Genomic DNA, 22,458 nt, shown 5'->3' on the forward strand with positions numbered 1-22,458 from the left:
TTCTCCCCTCCTGGGGAGAGTGAGGGTGATCGTCGTGCCTGAGGGAAATGGCTCCTGCTCTGGCAGCTCCAGTCGCCCACTCTGGCGCCGAGGGGGACTGTCCCCGAGGTTTTGGGGGCCTCTAGGAGGGAGACGGACCGCCGCGTCCTCCCGGAGCGGGGCTCCGAGCTCCGCCTCGGAACTTGGCCGGGGCTGCGGGCTGCGGCGTTCCGCGGCGGCAGCTGAGGGGTCGGGGCGTGCGGGCAGCCCACTGCGGAATTCCCGCGCGCGGCCGCCGAGGGCGAGGGGTCGCGCCAAGGACACGGCCCCGCGCGGACCGCGCCGGCCGCAGGCGAGCGCCCAGGGGCCCCCGCGAGCCCCGCGCGCCCGGGGAGGCTCCGCGGCGCGCCGGGCACCGAGGAGGAGGAGGCTCGCGCGGCGGCCGCGGCGCCCGGCCCGGGGTCGGCCGGCCGCCGGCGGGCTGGGCGCGGGCGGGCGCGCGCGGCCTCGATCCGGGTTCCGGGGGCGGCGCGGCGGGGCGGGGCCGGCGCGGCGGCGGGGGCGCGCGCGCTCCGGAGGGCGGGGGCGGAGGGGGCGGGGCCGCGCCGCCCGCGCCGCGCCGGGCGCTCTCGGCCAATGAGCGGCGTCCACATGCCGCGGCGGCGGCGAGAGGGGAGGCAGCGGCCGATAAATGCTATTAGAGCAGCCGCCGCCGCGCCGTCCCCGACGCCACCGCCCGCGCCGCGCTCGCCGCCGCAGTTCCCTCCGCCGCCGCCGCCGCTGCCGGGGCCGCGGAGCCGAGGCCCCCGGGCGAGCGCGCCGCCGCTGCCTCGCCGCCGCCGCCGCCGCCGCCGCCGGTCCGCGCCGCCCTCGGGGGTCGGCCGGGCGCCCCTGCCGCGGGGGCCGCGAGTGGCCGCGGGAGAGCCGGGAGCGGGCGCGGGGGCCGCGGCCTGCGCGCCGGGCGCCGCGAGGCCCCGGGAGGCTCTCGCGGGCGGGCGCCGCGCCGGGGGCGGTTGTCGGGCCCGGGGCGCGGCGGGAGCGGCCCGCGGGCAGCCCGGGCGGCCGGGGCGGCTCGAGCCCGCGGCCCGGGGGCGAGGCGCGGAGCCGGAGGCCGCGGCGCCGGGAGGCGAGGCCGGCCGGGCCGCGCCGCCGCCGCCGCCGCCGCCGCCATGGAGAACGCGCACACAAAGACGGTGGAGGAGGTGCTGGGCCACTTCGGCGTCAACGAGAGCACGGGGCTGAGCCTGGAGCAGGTCAAGAAGCTCAAGGAGAAGTGGGGCTCCAACGGTAGGTGCGGGCCGGGAAGATGGCTGACGGGCCCCACCTCGTGCGCCGCGGCCCGCCGCCGCCGTGACCTTCCCGCGGCCCGCGCCGACGCCAGCCCGCCGGGACGCCGGACGCCGGGACGCGCCGGCCGCGCGGCGGACGGAGCCGGAGCCGGAGGGGAGGCCCCGGGGCGGGCGCCGCCGTCGGGGGTGGCCACGGCCGCGCGCGCCCCGGGGGCTCCGAGCCTGACGCGCGGCTCCCGGACCAAAAAAAAAAAAAAACCCACACACACACACACACAACAAAAAACACCGGAAAGCGGTGGCGCGTCCACACGTCTAGCAGCCCCCCCCCTTTTTTTCCCTGAGGCGGCGCCGGGTTTGGCGATTCTTGGAAAGACCGAGCTAAAATCTTTCTCTCTGTCCCCCCCTCCGCTTCTTGACACGTTGCCGGGCGAATTTCGACATCCTGCAGAGCTGCCGGCTGAGGAAGGTGAGTGGTTTTGACGTCCCCGTGTGTCCCCCCCCCCCCGCCCCCCGTTTTTCAGCTCGGCGTGTGCGGATGCGACGATGACATTGACGACGCGTGTGTTTGTTCCTCACAGGGAAAACCTTGCTGGAACTTGTGATCGAGCAGTTCGAAGACCTACTCGTGAGAATTTTATTGCTGGCAGCGTGTATATCTTTTGTGAGTACAGAGGGATTTGTTGTTTTTCTCAAAAAAAAAAAAAAAACCAAGCCCCTATGCCCCCGAGGAAAATCCCCCGAAAAGAAGAACGGTGTCTCTCGGGAGAGCTGTCTTGCAGGAGGGTGGAAGTTGGGGCTCCATATTGCTGTTTTCAATTTGGCCGTTTTTAGATGATGGGAATAGCTTCAGTTCTTCAGGGTATCGCGGAGAATAAATGGATGTCCAGCTTTTGCACCGCAGTTAGGTCTTTTCTGAATGTGGCAGGCAGGGCGTCATCGATTCTTGTGGCCGTATCTTTATTAAAAAAAATTCTCCCTGGAAGGCTTTTTCTGTCGTGTCTCTTCCATCATGTGAGATCATGCAGAGTTGGTGATGTCCTCTTTGTAGTCTTAAATAGAACTCACAGAAGGAATATTCCAGTTTCTCCTTCCTGGTAGTGGCAAGGTGACAGTTGTTTCTGACAGTGACAAGAATGATGACGGCAATGATGGCACCACTGTTGACCAAATTTGGTCACTGACCTTTAGGGAGGTATATTTATCTAGATTGGACCCCTGTCTCCAGCGACTTGTTGGTTGACAGAACACGGTACAGTTGGTTCTAGATCTTAAATGGGAAAAAAAAGTATTTTTTCTTGTTCCGCGTGTGCTTGCCTGCAGAGTCCTATATGGTTGCTAAGAAACTGTGGAAATGCCAAGAGTTACAGCAGAAGAAAGGTGCTGTTGATTATAGAGACTATTCTGAGGTTATTAATATTTTTGCTCCATATTTTGTACTGCATTTATTTCTTGGACTGAGAGTCTTTGTATTTTCCTTAAAATGGCCACCATATGATACAAGATAGCTTTTTTAAAGTTGCAGTATTTTATTAGTATGAAAAACATCAGGGGAAGTGAAATTCACCCATTACCAGCTTTTTTTTTTTTTAAAGGCTTTGCAAATTGACTCCACTTTAGTTTCATTTTTTGTTTTATGGTTTGCAAGCCCTTTATCTCCGTCACAGCCATGCCATAGAGAGCTGTTTTGAGAACTGCATAAAGGAAGCAGTGGGCATTTTTAAAGTCGGTTTCTACCGGTGGACTTTAATGTAGACCTTAGTAAATGAGTCTTCGTATTGTTTAGCAGGCTGAAAAATCCACTCCCCCTTATCTCACAGAGCTACCACTTTCCCAGTTAAGGTACAGAAGCTGTTTGATTAGTTTTAATACATTGTCATTGGACAAAACAAATGATGTCTTTGAAGCTCGTATGATATCTAATTTAGATATGTAATTCTGAAATAGTCATACACTTTTGACTGTTAAAATACTGGGGTCTGTTAAGGTCATCAGGGAGTTAAAATTAGCCAGTGTATACAAGCCTGAGATAAATAAATTTTTATTGCATTATTCCATGTGTGTAACTTCAGTGTTATGGCAACAGTGGCGTTTCTAAGTAAGCTATTGGTTATTGGAATTTATGAAGACTCTTGTGGCCATTTTGATTTTATGTTGAATTTAATTTTTTTTCTTTTGAAGCAAATGTGTTTCTAGTTTTGAGGCCTTTTTATTCTGGTTTTGGGCCCACACCCAGTGGTGCTTAGGGTTTGCTCCTGGCTCTGCTCTCAGGGATCATTCCTGGCTCGGGGAACCATATGGGATGCCAGGGATCGAATCCCAGGGTCTGCTGTGTACAAGGCAAGCAAGTACCCTACCCACTGTACTATCTCTTTGGCCCCTCTGCACCTTGTTAAATGTAATTTTAGGACTTGTGTGGTAAGGTAGATTGCTGCATTTTTTATGTGTGTATGTTGTGGAGGGCAGGGGATGGATAGGGGTTGGGTTGCATTCAGCCATGCACAAGAGTTTCTCTTGACTCTGCTCAGGGATTGTTCCTGGCATAGCTCAGAGGACACTGTATGTATGTGGTACTGGGGGCTGAACCCTTGTTGGCCAGGTATAGGCAAGTTCTCTCTCCTGACTCTGAATTTTAACTTTATGGAGTCGAGTTCTAGAGTTTAGGTTCGGGTGGGTTTTTTTTTTTTTGCTCAGGAAGTGAACTACATTAAATTATTTAGAGTTTCTAAAAAATGAGTTTTAAAACATGTAAGTATGCTCGCTATAGAAATCTCTTGCTTGATTTAAGAAATTCCAATTATTAAACCTGTTTTGTTGATTTTTCTCTGTAGGTTTGGTTCTGTGGCTTCATTGTACTTGACCTTTTCATTCCTTCTTTATCTTTTTTTGTGTAGTTTATTCTTTCTAGTTAGGAAAGACACTGAACTTTTCTTTTGGAGAGGTGAAAAGGCAGTTCTTACGTAGACATGGCAAGCACATCATCAGATTCTGCGCAAGTTAAAAATGTCAAGTCTGGGGCTAGAGGGATAGTCCAGCGGGTAGGGCGCTAGCCTTGCCCGTCCTGACCCAGGTTCCATCCCCAGCACCCCATATGGTCTCTCGAGCACACGGCCAGGAGAAACCCCTGAGCACTGCTGGGTGTAGCGAACCTCCTCTCCTACCACCAAAATAAAAGATAGGTTTTAGTGAGTTATTTCAAATATTAAACTAAGTAGTAAACAGTTAACCATAGTTAATATTTTGCTGTGGCAGAAAGTAGGAAACTGCATTAATGTTTTACACTTGTGACCTGTAGAGAAAAAATTTAACTTGTAATATTCACCAGTATAGCTTTTTTTTTTTTTAAGGTCACTTGAATTGGAAGAGGAGAGGTCTATTTTCTCTCATTATGTATGAAGTAACATTAGGAATCCCTTACTTGGGTGTTTGGGATTTTGTCTTTTATTTTGAATGCCTTCCTTCCCTCTCATGCTGCTTTGTTTGGTATTTATTGAGCACCCGGTACAGGATGCGGCCTCTGGGAATACAGCGTTAAGTTGCTGCGTATGAGTTAAGTTTCTGGAGATACAACTGAACAGAAGCAATGCAGACAGGTTAGAAATCAAAAATGATCTGTCTGCATTGCTTGGGGGGTGAGGGGAGAACTTATGGGCCACGTCTGACTACGCTCAGGGGTTACTCTTGGCTCTGCACTTCAGAATCACTCCTGATGGTGTTTGAGGGGGGACCATATGGAATATGCCGGGAATTGAACTCGGGTTGGCCGCGTGCATATGACTCTCATATTTAACTTATTCTTTATGGAGTATTTGGAAACATTTTCCGCCTGAACAGTGTAAACATATTTTGTGTGCTTTTTATGTAAACCGTAGTTGTGGAGTATAGAGGCTGTATTATAATGCTATAAGGCATCTTGCATTTCGATAATGTATTACTCATCCACTTGGCCTCTCCTTAATCTCCTACCTGCTTCCTCATTTCGGGAGTCTTTGGTTAGTGAGCTAAAGTTTTACTTTTCAGTAGGACAAAACCAGTAAAGACATGGGACCAGAATATAAATGACTTCATTGGTTCTTTATTGATGAAACATGGTTGATCTTCATTTTGAGCTCTCTTGTATTTAAAATTCTTTGGGTGATTTGAGGTTTTTAAAATGGACATTATTCAAGAAATCGGTGGATGTCATTTTTTTTTTTTTTTTTTTTTTTTTGCTTTTTGAGTCACACCTGGCGATGCACAGGGGTTATTCCTGGCTTTGCGCTCAGGAATCACCTCTGGCGGTGCTCAGGGGACCATATGGGATGCTGGGAATCGAACCTGGGTTGGCCGCGTGCAAGGCAAACGCCCTACCCGTTCTGCTATCTCTCCAGCCCCGTCAATTTTAAATAGGTTCAGCATTGTCTGTCCACTCTTATAACTTGATTTGTCCATTAGTTTTTAGTTTATATTTTATAGAAGTAACATTGGTTTACAAGAATGTAAAAATGTTTCTATGCTCTATGTCCACTAGCTTTTCGTCAAGCAATAATTAGTATAGATGTAGAATCTTCAAATAATTGAATGCCTGTTTCTCTTTCTATTTTCCTTTTGGGTTTTGAGCCACACCTGGTGGAGCTCAGGACTCACTCCTGACTCTGCATTCCAGGATTGTTCCTGGTGGAGTTTGGGGGGTTACCTTATGGAGTGTCAGGGGTTGAACCCAGGACAGCAAGCACCTTAACTTCGGTACTATCTGGCCTCATGCCTACATTTATTAAACACAAACATCTAAAATTGTGGTGGAAGAAAAGGCTACTATGTTTTACAGATTAGGATTATTGAATAATTGAAGGGGGCCAGAGGAATAGTAAGTACAGTGGAGAGCTCTTGGCCTTGCTTTTGTGACCTGGGTTCGATCCCTGGCATCCCAAGCTCTCAAGGTTTCCCAACCATTACCAGGTGTGGTCCCCAAAACAAACAAAAAATTGGTATGATTTGTGTTAAGAAACTACACATTTCATAAATAACAGAGGTTTCTCCTAGCAATCTTGGTTTTTTTTGTTTGCTCCAACTGTTACAGACTGTCACTGCGATCCCTCAGGCCTCGCTGCCAAAAGGGAAATTTCATACCCATTTTAACAAGGTGTGAAGCTTATCTTAGAGTTGCTAATGCCTCACTGACCTTTTGGAAAGATCCTAGTTACTCTTCAAGTTGAGCAATTTTTCTCCAAGAGCCAATTAAGTTATTTTTGATACACTCTCCTTGGCAAATGTTTGGAAGAGTAGTTAGTATCTGAGCAGCTGTGATCTTGCGTCTTTCAGATTTTATAGCTTCCTAGAGAAGATTTCATTCTGGCCTTAGGCCTGGTATTAATGTCCGGAATGCCCTGTTGAAGGCATGCGGCAACATCTATATTCTGCTTTTCTGTCAGCCCTTACTTTGTAGAGTTACTGATGAATGGCTTCTTCCAGGACCTGGGCCTGGTGTTTCCCCTGGTTGATTTGCTTTTTTCCCTGTTCAATGGATATTGTCTGTGGATTGTTGCCTGCTTTTTTACTTGAAAATTATCTAAATTTTTTTTTTTTAATTAGAGGTTACCCAGTTTCAAAGTTCTGCTCATTACAGATGTGGTCAAGTGGTTTCATTATTGCTGTAACAGTGTTTAATGAATACATTTTAATTTGAATTTTATTTTATTGTAGGGTGTGGTCCCAGCTGTACTTAGGTGCCCCTTAACACTGGGCCTGGTGGTCTGACTGCAGTGGCCCTTCCGGGTGTGTTCCAGGGGCCATGCAGTGCTGGGGAGGGACGGAGCCAAGGGCCTCAAGGATACAAGCCATGGTGCACTTTTAGCTTTTGTTTCTGTTTTTCTTTTTTGAGGTGGGGGGGGGGCGTATCTACACCCAGCAATGCTCAGGGGTTACTCTTGGCTCTGCACTCAGGAGTTATTCCTGGTATTGCTAGGGGACCATATGGGATGCTGGGGATTGAACCTGGGTCTGCCACATGCAAGGCAAACACCCTACCCGCTGTACTATCACTCCAGCCCTGTACTCTTACCTTTTGAACTATAGACTTGGCCCTAAACAGGTCTTCGAAGAAAAAAACTTACGAAGTTTGTAAACATTTAAGCAGTGTTTTAAAAAGGCAAATTTTATCTCTCAGATTAAATCAATAGATATGTTTAATATCCTTTTTCTGGATGGCAGAAAGATTCTTAATTTTTAACCATCTAGAGTGATGATTTAAGAACATTTGGGAGGGAAGGATTTGGGCTCAGGGATCACTCCTTATGGTGCTCAGGGGACTAGTGGGTTTTGGGAGTGGAACTTGGGTCAGTGCGTGTAAAGCAAGTGCTTGACTCACTGTGCTGTCTTGCTGGCTCTCGCCCCAAATTGTTTTAAATGTTAAAAAAAAACTAAATGCTTAAAAATTAAACCAATTCCCAGTGGTGCCTAGGGGCTTCTTCCTGGCTCTCTGCTCAGCGTTCTCTCCCGGTGGTGCTTCAGGGACTGAGGACTCTGCTGGGGTCGAAACAGGGTCAGTCACATGCAAGGCAAGCACCTTCACCCCTGTACTGCCTCTCTGGCCCTTCATTACTATTTTAGGGTTCCCTCTTACAATCTTAGAGGTGCTCAGCTGTTACAGGTGGTCCACTTTCTCGACTTGGCTGCAGCTTTTAAATGTTTCTTTGGGAGAGGGGGCGGGGTAGTGTGGAGGTACTCAGGGCTACTCCTGGCTTAATGATTAGATCATTTTTGACTCTGCGATTTTGTTAAGGAGTTGTGATTTTATAGCATTAAGAAATTGTAGTTTTGATTTTCAAGATCCATGAACAAGATACAAGTTGGTTGTTACAGCAGTTACCACTTTTTAAGTAAAAAGAGGTTCTGTTTGCCGGAATTCTTATGGTTGTGGAGTGGCAGTAATCTTAAAAGTATGCTATGCAACAGTTCTTTTTTTGCAACAGTATTTAATGCAACAGTATTATTTCTTCTTTAGGTTTTGGCTTGGTTTGAAGAAGGCGAAGAAACAATTACAGCCTTTGTGGAACCCTTCGTAATCTTACTTATATTGGTAGCCAACGCCATTGTGGGTGTGTGGCAGGTAAGCAGCAAGTCCGATAGTGCCGAGTTTTCTCGAGGGATCTGTTCTACTTCTTTTGACGTGATGGCTAGAAACACCTCAACATTTTGACTAAAACAACTGAAATGTCTACTGCTCATGTTTTTGTCTCTTGTCATTTTAACAGATTTGAGACATACAGTATATTCATTCCTCTTAAAAACTGTTTATTCTTGGGCTGGGGGAATAGTTACAGAGGTTTAAGCACTTCCCTGCCACGTGGCTGAGAGCAGACACTAATTCACCAAAAAAATTCTTTTTCTTTTCTTGTTTTGGGGCCACACCCAGTGGTGCTCTGGGCATAGTTCTGACTCTACATAGGGATCATTTCTGGTTGGGCTCAGGGGACCACAAGGGGTGCTGGAGATTGGACTCGGGTGAGCTACATGCAAGGGAAACACACCCTGTCAGCTGTACTAGTGTCCAGGGGTCCCTCTTCCCCATTTTTAATTTTTAATTTTTTTCTTTTGCTTATCTTTGCACAGTGAACAGTGAATGAGAGGTGGGTGTTTTTTGGTTTTGTTTTTTGCTTTTTGGGTCACAAAAAGCACCTGGCGGTGCTCAGGGAACCATATGAGATGCTGGGAATCGAACCTGGTCAGCTGCATTCAAGGCAAACACCTTACCTGCTGTGCTGTTGCTCCAGCCCCGAGAGAAGTTTCTTAAAGGAAATAGAAAACTTTATTTTCTAGCTGCCTCTTATGATAGCGTTATTTATTTATTTATTTTGGCTTTTTGGGTCATACCTGACGATGCACAGGGGTTACTCCTGGCTCTGCACTCAGGAATTACTCCTGGCGGTAGCTCAGGAGACCGTATGGGATGCTGGGAATTGAACCTGGGTTGGCCGCGTGCAAGGCAAACGCCCCACCCGCTGTGCTATCACTCCAGTCCCTATGATAGCTTTATTTTTAAGTTTCATTGACTTTTTTATTTTCTTTAGTGAGAGACAGTGAGCTTGTTTAACTATGAAAGTTGTATTCTCTCTGATATATGGATTAGTGGTAAACTTCATGCCATGTATCCATAAGGCCCAGGATTTGATCCCAGGTATTGTGAAAAAAATTTTTTTTCTTGATCTCTTTAGAGCATATGCTGAAGTTATTTTCCCTCAGCTGCCCAAGCGCTTAGCACAGAATGGAAAAAAGTTTACTATAGAAAAATAATGGAATCCCTCTCTCCCCCTTATTTCATATAATTGTGATCCAGGGCCTCACACCCTCACACACACAAGGCATATCCTCTTAAAAATAAACCGCATCCCCAGCTCTTACGTTCCTTTTTTTTTTTTTTTTTTTTTTTTTTTTAAGTATTTGAGTTTTAAAAAGGAATGTAACATTCTTTGGTCAGACTCCCTTTCACAGAGCATACAGATTTTACGAGCAATGCTGGAGAGTTCTTGCCATTTGGAAATTAGAGCCAGCTGATGTAGAGAACAAGACCCTTGCCTTGCGCTGCCCAGGTTCAGTCCCTGGCATTGCATATGATAGTGCCCCAGGCACCACCAGGAGTGATTCCTGGGCATTAGAAGATGTGGCCCAAAAATAATTTAAAAAGTCAAAAAGAAGGGAAATAGATTTGAGTGTAAGCTAGTATTTGGGTTGGGGAGGGCTTACATCTCCTACCTGTGCCGCAAAGGTGGTTCCTTGGGTGGGAGGCCTCCCAAGTGGTACTGGTGCCTTCCGGCTATTGCTGCCAGTGCTTAGTGTTGCCCCCGCTTTAGTGCTTTGGCCCTGTGATTCTGGTGGTTCCCAGAGGTGCTGTATGGTGCTGGGGTTCAGTTCCAGTGCGTGGCATCATGTGTTCCTGACCACTTGAGCTCTGGCCCCCTAGAAATACTAGAAGGTGCTCTAGGTCTTTTTCTTTTTCTTTTTTGCTTTTTGGGTCGCACCCAGCAATGCACAGGGGTTACTCCTGGCTCTGCACTCAGGAATTACTCCTGGCGGTGGTTGGGGAACCATATGAGATGCTGGGGATCAAACCTGGGTTGGTCCACGTGCAAGGCAAACACCCTACCCGCAGTACTATCGCTCCAGATCCAAGGGTCATAATTTTTTGATAGTACACTTTAAGGTATATTTAGGTATATTTGTGTTTTCCCAAGCAACACTGCTTTTGGTGAAAATAAATATATCTTCACTTGCTTCCTTTTCCCACTCGACTGGATATTCATTTTAATAGTTGGACAGACAGCTTTTTTGATTTTGGTTTGGTGTTTTGGGGCGGTGGGAAGCTTTTTAAGTGATTTTAAGTTTACAGTTCTAAATACATCTTCGCTATTTTTAGTAGGAGCAAAATAAAGTTTTTTGGGGATAGCTCCTTAATCTTGAATATTCTAGTTAAAATTTGTCGTCATCTTTAAGAGGAGGAAATGGGAGTAAAACTCTCAATTCATAAATTTACTAGAACTGTGGAAAAGTTTCAAATTTGAATGGAGTTAAAGAGTAACAGTGATCAGAATTTGTTCTGTACATGGGCTGGAGAGATAGCACAGCAGTAAGGTGTTTGCCTTGCAAGCGGCTGGCCGGGCCGAGCTGGGTTCAATTTTTCCGCCCCTCTCGGAGAGCCCGGCAAGCTACCGAGAGTATCTTGCCCGCACGGCAAAGCCTGGCAAGCTCCCGTGACGTATTCAATATGCCAAATACAGTAGTAACAAGTCTCACAATGGAGATGTTACTGGGCCCGCTCGAGCAAAAATTGATGAACAACGGGAAGACAGTGCTACAGTGCTGTCAGTAACATTTGCACTTAATCTGAAGGACCTTTTAGAAGTGGCATTATGGTTACAAATCTAGATTTCTGCCAGTTATAAGGTAATACAAATGTAATGATTCTTGAAGCAATCTGAGAGTGAAATTTTATTACAAATTTCTCAAATTTTTTTTTGTAGGATTTTTTTTTTTATTATTATTATACCTGTATACTGTCAAAGTGACTGGAAGGATAACAGTACAGGGCAGAGTTTAAGGTGCCTTTGCATCCCCCTGGCCCTGTTCATATGCACCACATATCTTCTGCCACCAAGGGTTGATTCTACTAGGGTCAGAAATAGCTCCTGAGCACTGCTGGGTGTGGAACATACGCCCCTGCCCCCCATAAAAACACAAGCTTATCTTTTCCTTTAATTTTTTGTTTACCATCAAAGCAATTTTTCTGTAGCCTTTTCTCCAACATGACTCGGTTTTGTTTCTGCATCTTCTATCTTGAAATTAGAATTAACTGTGACTCTCGGTAAGGCTCATAGATGAGACTATGTGAGAACAGTCATCTCTGGCAGTCTCTAACGGATCACAGTGCATCTTGACCACTGGAGACAGATTTTTGGAACTCATGAGATGTAACTTGATTTTCTTAATTTGTTACTCAAAGTATAAGTATGTGCTAAAACATAATCCTAACTTTTAGAGTGCTTATAGAACCTCAGAATCCTTGAGGGAGGGCAGTTATGTCATAGTTTTGTAGGCAGTAAACAGTCTTTTCTGTGACTTAACCATGGTCATAGTTATTAAGTGGGAAAGCCTAGATTGACCCTGGGCAGGTTAGTTCCAGACCATTAGTTTTCACGTGATTGTAGGTGCGTTTGGCTGGAAGCAAGGGTTTCTCAGAATGGTGGGGATGGCCGATTCTTTTAGCGGTAGGAGCACGCTTTGCCTCTCGGACCCCGTACTCCTCCATTCACATAGCTGCGCACGTCCAAAGGTCGAAGTTTTTATAAATGCCATGAATATATTTCTTTTATGTAAGTCTTTTAGAAGTTTAGATTAGAAATTAAAGTTGTAATTCCTTAAATGGTGTGTACTTACTCAAAGTGACGGGCATGCATTTATTCATACCTTTGCTTTTTTTTTTTTTTTAAATAATAGGAAAGAAATGCTGAAAATGCCATTGAAGCCCTTAAGGAGTATGAGCCAGAAATGGGCAAAGTGTATCGGCAGGACAGAAAGAGCGTACAACGAATCAAAGCTAAAGACATAGTTCCTGGGGACATTGTAGAGATTGCTGGTAAGTTGAGCTAGTAATTTTTTAATGCTAGATTGTGTATATGAATGCAGTTATTGTCTCAGGGTTCATAATTCTAGCTTGTGTGTGTGTTTTAATTTTGGGGCCACGTCACTTCTGGCTTAGTGTTCGAGTTATTCTCTGGTACTTGGGGACCTAGGTCTCCCGCGTACAAAACACATGTTCAGGCCCTTTGAGCTATCTCCCTAGCCCTCTTCTCAAACATGGCAGAGCACATGCTTAAAATACATAAGGCTCCAAATTTAGTCCCTGAATACAGAAGGAAATTTGTTACCATATGAACAGATTCTAGTGCCATCCAGATGTTTCAGGTTTTCCGTAAAATTACTACATAGAGGGCTAGAAAGAGAGCTCAAAGCACTGAACTCGTGTGTCACATGCTGGAAGCCCAGCTTCAGTCTCCTGTCACCTTGTCCTGAACCACCTCAGAGCAACCCCTGGGAGTAGTCTCTGAGTATCACCAAGTATGGCCCAACAACAGCCAAAAAAAAAAAAAACAACACCTTGTTTAAAGAGTTTGGCAAATCCCTTCATGTTGTTGAAAGTGCTTTGAATTTATTGGACTAGATTTTCTAATTATACTATAGAACACTAATACTGGTGAGATAATGAACTTAATCTTGATTTGGCAGTTGTGAGCAGTTTGTTAGAATACCAGTCAGTGACCATGCACCTTTCTTTATTGTTTTGGTTCTTGCCACAAATGTTAAGTCATAACTACCGAATTAGGTTGATAATTAGGGTAACTTTATGACTGAAAATTGGTGATGGCCCAAAGGGCTGGATGGCAGGCGTGCTTGCACGGGGACCTGGTTAGATCCCTGCTGTCACGTGCTTTCCCGAGCACCGCCAGGAGTGCTGACAAAAAACATATTAACCACAGGAAGGAGCAGTGTTTTGACTACCAAGGTGTTTTTTTGTTGGGCCAGACCTGGCAGTGCTTAGGGCTTATGCATGCCTTGTGTGGTGTTTGGGGAATGCGGTGTCGGGACCAAGGCTGGGCAGCCACATGTGAGACAAGTACTTAGAGCTCTGTGATATCACTCCTGCCCTTGCCACTGGGGTTTCTCTTAAGTTCAGGGGCAAAATTCATAAAAGCATAAGGATTTCTCATATTCACTGTTCACATTCTCCAAATATGTATTTTTTTTACAAAAGTGTTCTCTTTCAGTCTGTAGCTGTACATTCACACATTAATTTTTTTTCACACTGAGTATCTTGAGAGTAAATTCCAGGTATGATTACTACTAAATACTTGTGCTTATTTAAAAAAATGAAGGATATTCTCTTACATAAATCCAAAACAATTATTAAAATCAGGAAATTAGTACTATTTATAGATCTTAGATTTTTGTCTAGTTATTAAAAGTAAGAAAAATGGGTTAGGAAGGGAATTTCAATGTGATGTACAAAGTAGGTCAGAATTTGGGGGTGAAGTGATAATACAGCAGCTCGGGCATTTACTTTGCATGCTGCCAACCTGGGTTTGATTCCTAGCATCCCATATGGTCCCCCAAGCACCTGAGTGCAGAGCCAGGGAAACCCCCTGAGCATTGCTAGATGTGGCCCTATCAATCAAAAAAAAAAAAATGAAAGTAGGTTAGAATGGGGAAGGAAGACTAGACAGGTAATCTGTATTAATTGTGAAGTCAAGAGGTAACAAGGACAGCATCAGTAATGAAGAAAATATTTTTAAAATTTGTGGTAAGTTAATGTGGTTACAATTATATTGAAGTTTATGGTTTTGGTGCATGAAGTTACCTAACATCTTTGCCACCAAAGTGCCCAAGACCAAGTGCCCTACTATGCCCCTCTGCCACCTATCCACATACTCCCCAAAGAAAATATTAAGAGTTTGTGAACAGTATTAAGGAGAGTGCACATCATCCAGGGACACTTAAACAGACTTGAACCTACACTTAACTCTTACTGTAGTTTGAGAAATGAGACTCGATTGAGATCGAAGCCTGACAGCTTTTGCTAACTAAGGGCTACGGGATGTAGATGGTGGGGGGGATATAGACTCACGCTGGCAGATGGCCAGAGTTACAGTCCAGTTCTATCCCAACACTTCCTCTGAACCCTACCAGGAAGAGCCCTGAGCACTGCCATAGGTCTGGCCCCAACATAAATACTGGCAGGATTTCTCTTTTAGGTGATAATTACTAAGGAAAGAAACATCAGGAAACCATTTGTGTTTCACAAACATCTCTGTAAGATGTGATTACAGATGATACTACTTGAGTATGTGTGTAAGATTCTTCTTAGTTCCTGTCAGTAGAACGCAGGGAACAGTCTCGAAACTGATCTCGATCATTTAGGCATCTTCCAGCTCGTTTTCTCTTCAAGAGGATGGTTTTATCTTTTTCACTGAATTCTGGATTGCTCTATCATTGCTTTGTTAGCTTACTGCCTAGTTAACTCAAACCAGTTGGAGCCATCTTTATTCTTTTCTCTTACTTTCTCTTAAGACCACTTAATACTGGCGCTAGGGCTGGAGTGGTAGCACAGCAGGTAGGGCGTTTGCCTTGCATGCAGCTGACCTGGGTTCGATTCCTCCGCCTCTCTTGTAGAGCCCGGCAAGCTACTGAGAGTATCTTGCCCTCACGGCAAAGCCTGGCAAACTCCCCATGACGTATTTGATATGCCAAAAACGGGAACAAGCCTCACAATTTGATGTGAGATGTTACTGGTGCCTGCTCGAACAAATCGATGAACAGTCGGAGGACAGTGCGACAATACTGGCGCTAGAGCCGTAGTGCCTTCTCCTAACTTTGGCTGCTAAGATTCTTTTCTTTTCGTGAAGTAAACCATTTTATTTGGAGAAGTTTACTGAAACAAATGTAAGAGGCAAAGGAGGGGGAGATCCAGGAGTACGCCTCAGGTTGCCTCAGTGAGCTGCTCAGATTCCTCACTGTAGCTTTTAGAAACATCCGATAGGACAGTTCTCCTGACCTTTATTATGGAAATTGAATCTTTGGGCGGTTTTCTTTCCAGGAAACTGGGGATCTAATATAGGACCTCATGTCCAAGACAGTGGCTCCCCAGCCAGCCCTCTGCTGAATTTGCCGAAGGAAGGCTAGGCTAGAAATGGTAGTTTTGTTTTGGTTTGTTTTTTTGAGGGAATGGAGAGTGAGTTGAATTTTGGATGTTGATTACCTGTTGGGGGCCGGAGCAGGAGTATAAAGGCAGGCCCACAAAATAAAAGGAGATAACTGTGTGAGCATGCATGGTAAATGCTTTCTGTAAACCTTAGAAATACCTTAGGGCTGGAGTGCATGCAGCCAGCCCAGGTTCGATTCCCAGCATCCTATATGGTCCCCTGAGCACTGCCAGGGATGATTCCTGAGTGCAGATCCAGGAGTAACCCCTGTGCATCGCTGGGTGTGACCCAAAAAGAAAATACACACACACACACACACACACAACCTTAGAAATACCTAGAATGCATGAGCTTAGTAGAATTGATTTGGCGAGTAAGGATGAGGAGAGAGCTGCATGGGTTCCTCTTGGGAGCCACAGTTGTTTTATGTAAGGAAAACTTTTCTCTGAATGGAATAAAATGCAGGGTAGTAAAATCAGGTTATAATTTTTATGATAAATAAGCATTGATTTTTCTATCTTAACACCTGTACTACTCTCCAGCCACAGTATCTGTTTCCAAGCTTTCCCTTTTGTTTGGCTAATATTATCAAAGTGAATTGAGCTATGATAATCATAAAAGATTTCAGAATTTATGTCGGGGTGGGGGGTATTGACTTTTCAAGGCCACTATTTCTAAGATTGTTTAAAACAAATTTCATGTCTCTTGGTAACTCCGAGTTGATGAATTAATAAATAAGGACATAAATATCCTCAGATGAGGGACCTTGTGCGTGGCCGACGGCTCTGTTGTTGGCACCTCTTGCGGTTATGAGTACAGGCAGAGCAAGGAGTAAGCCCCAAGTACCACTAGGGTGACAGAAATTCACGTGTATGTACATAATAAGATATGTCATATATTTTCAGGTGACTTCTACAGTACTCTTTGAAACAAATCATATTTTATGTAAATGATAGAAATGAGATCATCTTTTCCCTAACTTCAGAGGAAACTGAGTGTATATTTCCTAAGTTGAAGAATGTCAGCAGTAGTAGTGTCAAAATTTCAGGATTGGTTACCAAATATTCTTGGGCAGGGGAGGTGGCTTGGGTTGGGAAAGCACGTGCTGTGTTTACAGGCCTGTGGGCTTAACCCTGGCACTGTGCGGACCTGCCCGCTCGGCTCCCACCACTGCGCCATCTGGCCATGCAGCAAGAGCCATGCTCGGCTGATGGTGTGTTACTTGTGGTTATGGTGTTGTGCTCAGGCCCTGGAGATCTGAGGCCTAGCGCATGGCAGGCAGTGGCTATGGGAGGTGTCTTTCAGCCCCGGAGTAAGTAGGCCCTGTTGATGTTCCGCTTCCCCTTTTCTGCCGCTGTTGCAGTGACTGGTGGTGTGTGTTCACTGGGTGTCTCTAATTGTGGAACTCTTGCAGTTTCTGGCTGTAGTGCTCGCACCTGTGGTCACAGGGACCATACTCTGTTGTGGTGCATAAGGGAAGGGGTATCCTAGTCAGCAGAACTTTGGGACTGTGCTTGGCCCAGGTGGGCAGATGGTGCTGGGAACTGACCTCGTAGACTCTTACTTGCAAGGTGGTACTTGGAGCTGCTGAATCATCTTCGAGCCCCCTGGAGTTCTAAGGAGTTTTCTAGCAATGCAAGTCTACTAAGTTAGGACGTCGGACATGGCTTAGCAGTAAAGTGCATACTGCATAAGGTCTGAATTCTGTCTCTGGCACTGCAAGCAATATCATCAGCAAGACAGCCATGGAAGTTACCAGTTCAGATATGTGGCCATAATTCCCCGGGCCTATGGATCCAGGTGTCCTTACTTTGCTTTCAGAAATCTGTTGGAGGGAGCCTAACTGTACAGTCAGCAAGCACACCCACTGACGGAGAATTCCCCACTACGCCTGGCAGCCCAGTGTGTGATCCTTGGCACTTAGACAATTTTTAAGCTGCACCCACTTAAAAAAAAATGTGAGGAGGTTTGGGATGTGGCTTATTGGTCAAACTACATGCTGTGGATATGTGAGGCCCTGGGTTTGATTCTAGACACGATCAAAAAAGAGCACCGTGGCCGGGGATGGAACCTGGGTCAACCATGTAAGTGCCTCACCCACTGTACTATCTCTCTGGCTCCTAAGATGCAAGTTCTTAACCCTCAGAACTTGTGTCTAAGCTAAAGAACAAATCACGTAAGACCAGTCAGGGACTAGAGCACAGCTAGTTGACACTTCAGCTGCTCTTCTATTCAGCATTGTCAGGGTAGCTAAGACACGATGGACCAGTTGATCTTGACACCTGACCTGACTTGCATGGCGCTGCCATTTCCTGTTTCCTGGAGTCACCTCCCTCCTTCCATGACTCAGGGAGGAGCAGAAAGACCTGGCCGTTCATTTTCCTGGTTGCGAGCAGAGCTCTGGGAAGAGGGAGGAGAAACCGTGTGGTCTGGTCAGCGTGTTTCTCTAGTGTTCCAAGGCTTACAGATCTGAATGAAAATGTGAAATCACTCCTGGTGGTCTTGGGGGACCCTGTGGGGTGCCAGGAATCAAATCCAGGTCCGTCATGTGCAAAGGAAGCACCTTACTAGCTGTATTATCTCCTCCGCCCCCTGTTCATGTCATTATTTTCAAATTCTAATTTTGATGGCTCTTTGGTATGCAAACCTGTGTGCAGTTACGAAAACAGAGGCCTCTGCTCTTGTTAGTGGAAGTGATGCTAGTAGAGTTGGCTCATGGGAAGTATTTAACCTTGCTTAAAAGAATAAAACCTGGGGCCAGAAAGAGTGTACAGTGGGTTGAGTGCTCTCCTTGTATACAAGCTGACCTGTGTTCAACCCCCAGATGGTCCCCTGAACCCCACCAGGAGTATACCCTGAGTACAGCCAGGTTTGATTCAAAACAAAACCAAATACCCAAAATGCAAAAACTTTCTCAGGTTTAGTAGAAAGAAGCAATTTAAAGATCATAATCTGGGCTAGGGGAAGAGTACAATGGGTAGGGTACTTCATATGATCCTCTAAGCACTGCTGGCCAAAAACAAAAGGGTCTTTAACCTAAAGAATGATAAAGGTAATTAGTTTGAATCCTTAAAGAGAGAGAGAGAACAAAAGGGAATGCCCTGCCACAAAGCCAGGGTGGGATGGGGGGGTTGGGGGGTGGGAGGGATACTGGAATTAGTGGTGGTGGAGAACAGGCACTGGTGGAGGGATGGGTACTCGATCATTGTATAACTGAAACCCAAGCACAAAAATTTGTAAGTCTACTTCTGTACCTCATGGTGTTTCACTAATAAAAATTTAAAAAAAATTGTATCCTTAAAAATTTCACCAAAGGTTATATACACCACCAGCAGACTACATTATGGCAGATTGGTGTGTATTCCCTGCTCACCCAGAGGTAAGCAGATAGTATGGGTGGGGGGGCACTGTGTGGTGCCAGGGATTGAACCGGATTCAAGAGCCTGCATGTTTCCCTAACCCTATCATGGCTTCTAGGAGAGAGTTTGTATTAGACAAGAGTGATTTCTCAGGGAGCAAAAGTTATGACTCAGATTTGAACAGATGAAAATGTTTGAGTCATAGTTGAATGTTTAATTTAGGTTGATTTCTATTGTGGCTAGCATTTTCCTAGAAAAATACCGAACAGTGGAGGTACTCGGGAGGTCGTTTCTGATCTATGTATTTTTCTCTTTTACAATATCTGACTAACTTTGCAATTTGTCACGGTAAATTAGATATTTTCTTCCTTTCTGTATGAGCCATTCACAAAGTTTTTCTGGAAAATGGTGATTTAAACCGAATATTTAATTTTTAACTTGAGACACATGGGGGCAGGGCCAGAGCACAGTGGGAAGAGCATTTGCCTTCCATAGCTGACCCAGGTTCAATCCCTGGCATCCCATATGGTCCCCTGAACACCGACAGGGAACTTGAACATTGCCGAGTGTGACCCAAAAAGTGAAAACGGGGAAAAAAGGCACAAGGCCAGAGCAATATTTCAGTGGGTATTTGCATTGCATGTGGTTCAGGTTTGATCCCCAGCACCCCATATGGTCCCCCCAAGCACTCAGGTGTGGCACAAACAACCAAAAAAGGCACAATATTCTTGACATGTCAGGGTTGTGTAACATTCCTAGATGAGCTGGTTTTGTCGGGCGCACCCAGGGAGAGGCTGCTCAACCCTGGGCTCTGGGGGTCTGACCCAGCCTCCCCGGATGGAGCTAGCAGACTGGCCCTTGGCGCTCACATCCCTGGCCCCAATTCCTAGGCTTTAAGGTAAAGCCTGTGTTCAGTTCTGAAATGGGCAGAGTAATTCCTTCAGCCAACTTTTATTCTTGATAACCTTAGCCCAGAATAGACAGACGCTGGGGATTTTGTTCTGAGTAAATGTATATTCTCATAGCAGGTCAGACTTAGGAGCCAGGAGTTGAATTTGGAAAATGTCACTTTTTTTGTTTTCATTGTTTTAGGCATACCTGGGTGCTGCCCAGGAGCTACTCTTTGCTCTGCACTCAGGAATCTTGTACTGGTGGGCTCAGGGTGTGGGCAGTTGGACCCAGGGCGGCTGGCTGTGTGCAAGGCAAGCACCTTACCTGCTGTATTTTAGCTCCAGCCCTGAATAATGTCCAGTCTTCAACAGTTTGGAGGTATACATATTTTTAAACAGTTTATTGTTTAATTATTAGTCTATTGAACCCAAAAGACATTGGGAAAATTTGGGGAGGATAAAGGGAAAAAATTGCCCAACATCCTTTTGGCAAGAGTGAGAATTTTCCACTCCCGCTTGCTTGAGGGCATTGACGTTCCCTGTCAAGGAAATACCTCCGGGAACAATCGTCAGAGCATGCTGAGTACTCCCGCGTGCAGAAGCCCCAAGTGTGAGCTGAATCTTCATTTCCTGGGGACTTTCACTCAGTGAATGCCCCAATAAGTGTCGCCATCACACAAGCTTCCTGTTAATGAAAGTTCCTATGCAAGCCTCCTTTTATTTTCTAGCATGAGTTTTTTGTCTGAAGGGAGGGCATGAATTGGTGTAACCGATGTGAGGTCTATCTAGCTAGGAGAATACTGGAATATGTCAGGATTTGTGGTTTTGGCTTTGGATCTGGGGCCACAGACAGCTAGCAGTGTTCGGGGTCTGCTTTTGACTGTGGTGCCAAGTTGAACATAGGACTCTTGCATGCAGAGCACATGCATTTAGTTTTTTAGTGCGGGAAAGGCCATAAAGATGGATTCCTGGGGCTGGAGCGATAGTACAGCGAGAAGGGTGTTGGCTTTGCACACGGCCAACGCGGGTTCAGTCCCCAGCATCCCATATGGTCCCTTGAGCACCACCCGGAGTAATTCCTGAATGCAGAGGTAGGAGCAAGCCTTGAGCATCTCTGGGTATGACTCAAAAAAGCCCTCCAAATTTTTTTTTTCCTAGGTCCGGTGGGTGACTGAAGGACAGTACTGCAGCTCATTTATGCATGTGAAAGGCCTGGGTTAGATCCCTAACATATTTTTTTTTCAAGAAAAATAAAGATTTCTTTTTCCTTAGGGATGCTATATCCATTCATTTGCCTCTAGCTTTAAATATCCTGCAATTCCATCCAAATTGTTGCAGACTACATGGCTTTATATTTCTTGTGGCTACATAACATTGTGTTATGTATATATATGACACCTTTATTCATCTGTTGTTGGACATTTGCGTTGCTTTCTTATTCTGGCTGTTGTACAAAGCTGCAGGGAAACAGGTGTGCACATATCTTTTTAGATTGATGTTTTGTGTTTGTGGGGACAGTTGCCTAGAAGTGGAATCGCTAGTGCGAGGAACACGGCAAAGCTGTGGGAGCTCACTGCTCTCAGCGCATGTGGAGGCACCAGGGGCAGACTAACAGTCTTCGTGCTTACAAGGCGGGGAACTGAGCCACTTCCAAGCCACCTGCACGTGTGCATGGTGATGATGTTTTTTCCATGTTCCAGGGCATGTAGAGTCACATTAATTATAATAAGCATGTATCAGTTCTTTTTTTAAGAAATAATTTTAAAAACAAAAAAACTTTTTTAGGTCACACCTGGCAATGCTTAGAGGGTACTCCTGGCTCTGCACTCAGGAATTATCCTGGTGGGCTCTGGGCTGGGGATCGAACCTGTGTCGGCCATGAGCCAGGCAAAAAAGCCTTATCTGTTGTACTATTGCTCCAGCCCCACATTTTTAATTTTTATTTTAATTATGGCATTTTAGCTGTGTAGGTCACTAAAGCTTTCAACTTTAGTGGTGGCTTCATTACAGTATGTATGAACAATTACAGTGAAAGGTTCTGGTTTACTCAGTTTGAATATTGCTGTTCATTGCATAAGCCTTTCCATTTCCAGCAGGAGTTTCACCTTAGTGTGTCCCTGCAGTCAGGCTCGGGATGATCTTTGCCTCGAGAGATTATATATTGACAGTCTGTTACATCCTGTGACCGCATTTCCTGTTGCTTAGGCCACAGGGTTGCTTTTCATTTTGATGGTGGGACCACCCACACTCAGCTTTCAGGGCATACTCCTGGCTCTGTGCTCCGAGATTAACTGCTGGCAGCGTACACAGCAGGAGCCTTACCTGCTGTACTGTCTTTCCAGCCCCACACCTATAGAGTTGTTTTGCAAACTGTAGTTTAAAAACCACAAAAGCAAACTATTCTTTGTGAAAGGGGGCGGTGTTCAGGGCTTACTTTTCTAGAAACTGTGCTGCCAGGAACACATAAAAACATACATATACATACTTCACAGATCTTCTAGAGATTATGCAAGAGGTTTGTTTATTTCATAATTTGATCGTTTGAATTTTGCAAGGTACAAAGGGCACAAGGTAAAAAGTCTCCCTCCACCTTCTGCAGCTGCTGAATGTTAGCAGTTTGTTCTATCACCTTTCCAGGCATCAGTTGCGATAAGTGGTTGGTGACCGTATATAGATGAGATGTATCTATGCTGATACAACCATATAGATGATT

General features: G+C 45.9%; 1 protein-coding gene across 2 annotated transcripts in view; it reads left to right on the top strand.

Annotated features, from left to right (window-relative positions):
• The first annotated feature begins 1,133 nt into the window (after positions 1 to 1,133).
• The window catches only part of ATP2A2 (ATPase sarcoplasmic/endoplasmic reticulum Ca2+ transporting 2), a 47,167-nt gene continuing 25,842 nt past the window's right edge, over positions 1,134 to 22,458 (top strand). For both annotated transcript variants that reach the window (XR_008791235.1, XM_056107240.1), the window contains exons 1-5: positions 1,134 to 1,266; positions 1,720 to 1,737; positions 1,850 to 1,932; positions 8,251 to 8,355; positions 12,237 to 12,375. Coding sequence is in view for 1 of the 2 variants with exons in the window: in XM_056107240.1 (XP_055963215.1) it covers positions 1,149 to 1,266; positions 1,720 to 1,737; positions 1,850 to 1,932; positions 8,251 to 8,355; positions 12,237 to 12,375 (463 nt within the window). In the remaining variant the exon portion in view is untranslated. The remainder of the gene's footprint in view (positions 1,267 to 1,719; positions 1,738 to 1,849; positions 1,933 to 8,250; positions 8,356 to 12,236; positions 12,376 to 22,458) is intronic.

The sequence above is a fragment of the Sorex fumeus genome, unplaced genomic scaffold (genome assembly GCF_029834395.1).
Source record: "Sorex fumeus unplaced genomic scaffold, SorFum_2.1 ptg000155l, whole genome shotgun sequence".
In the NCBI taxonomy this organism is placed as follows: Eukaryota; Metazoa; Chordata; class Mammalia; order Eulipotyphla; family Soricidae; genus Sorex; species Sorex fumeus.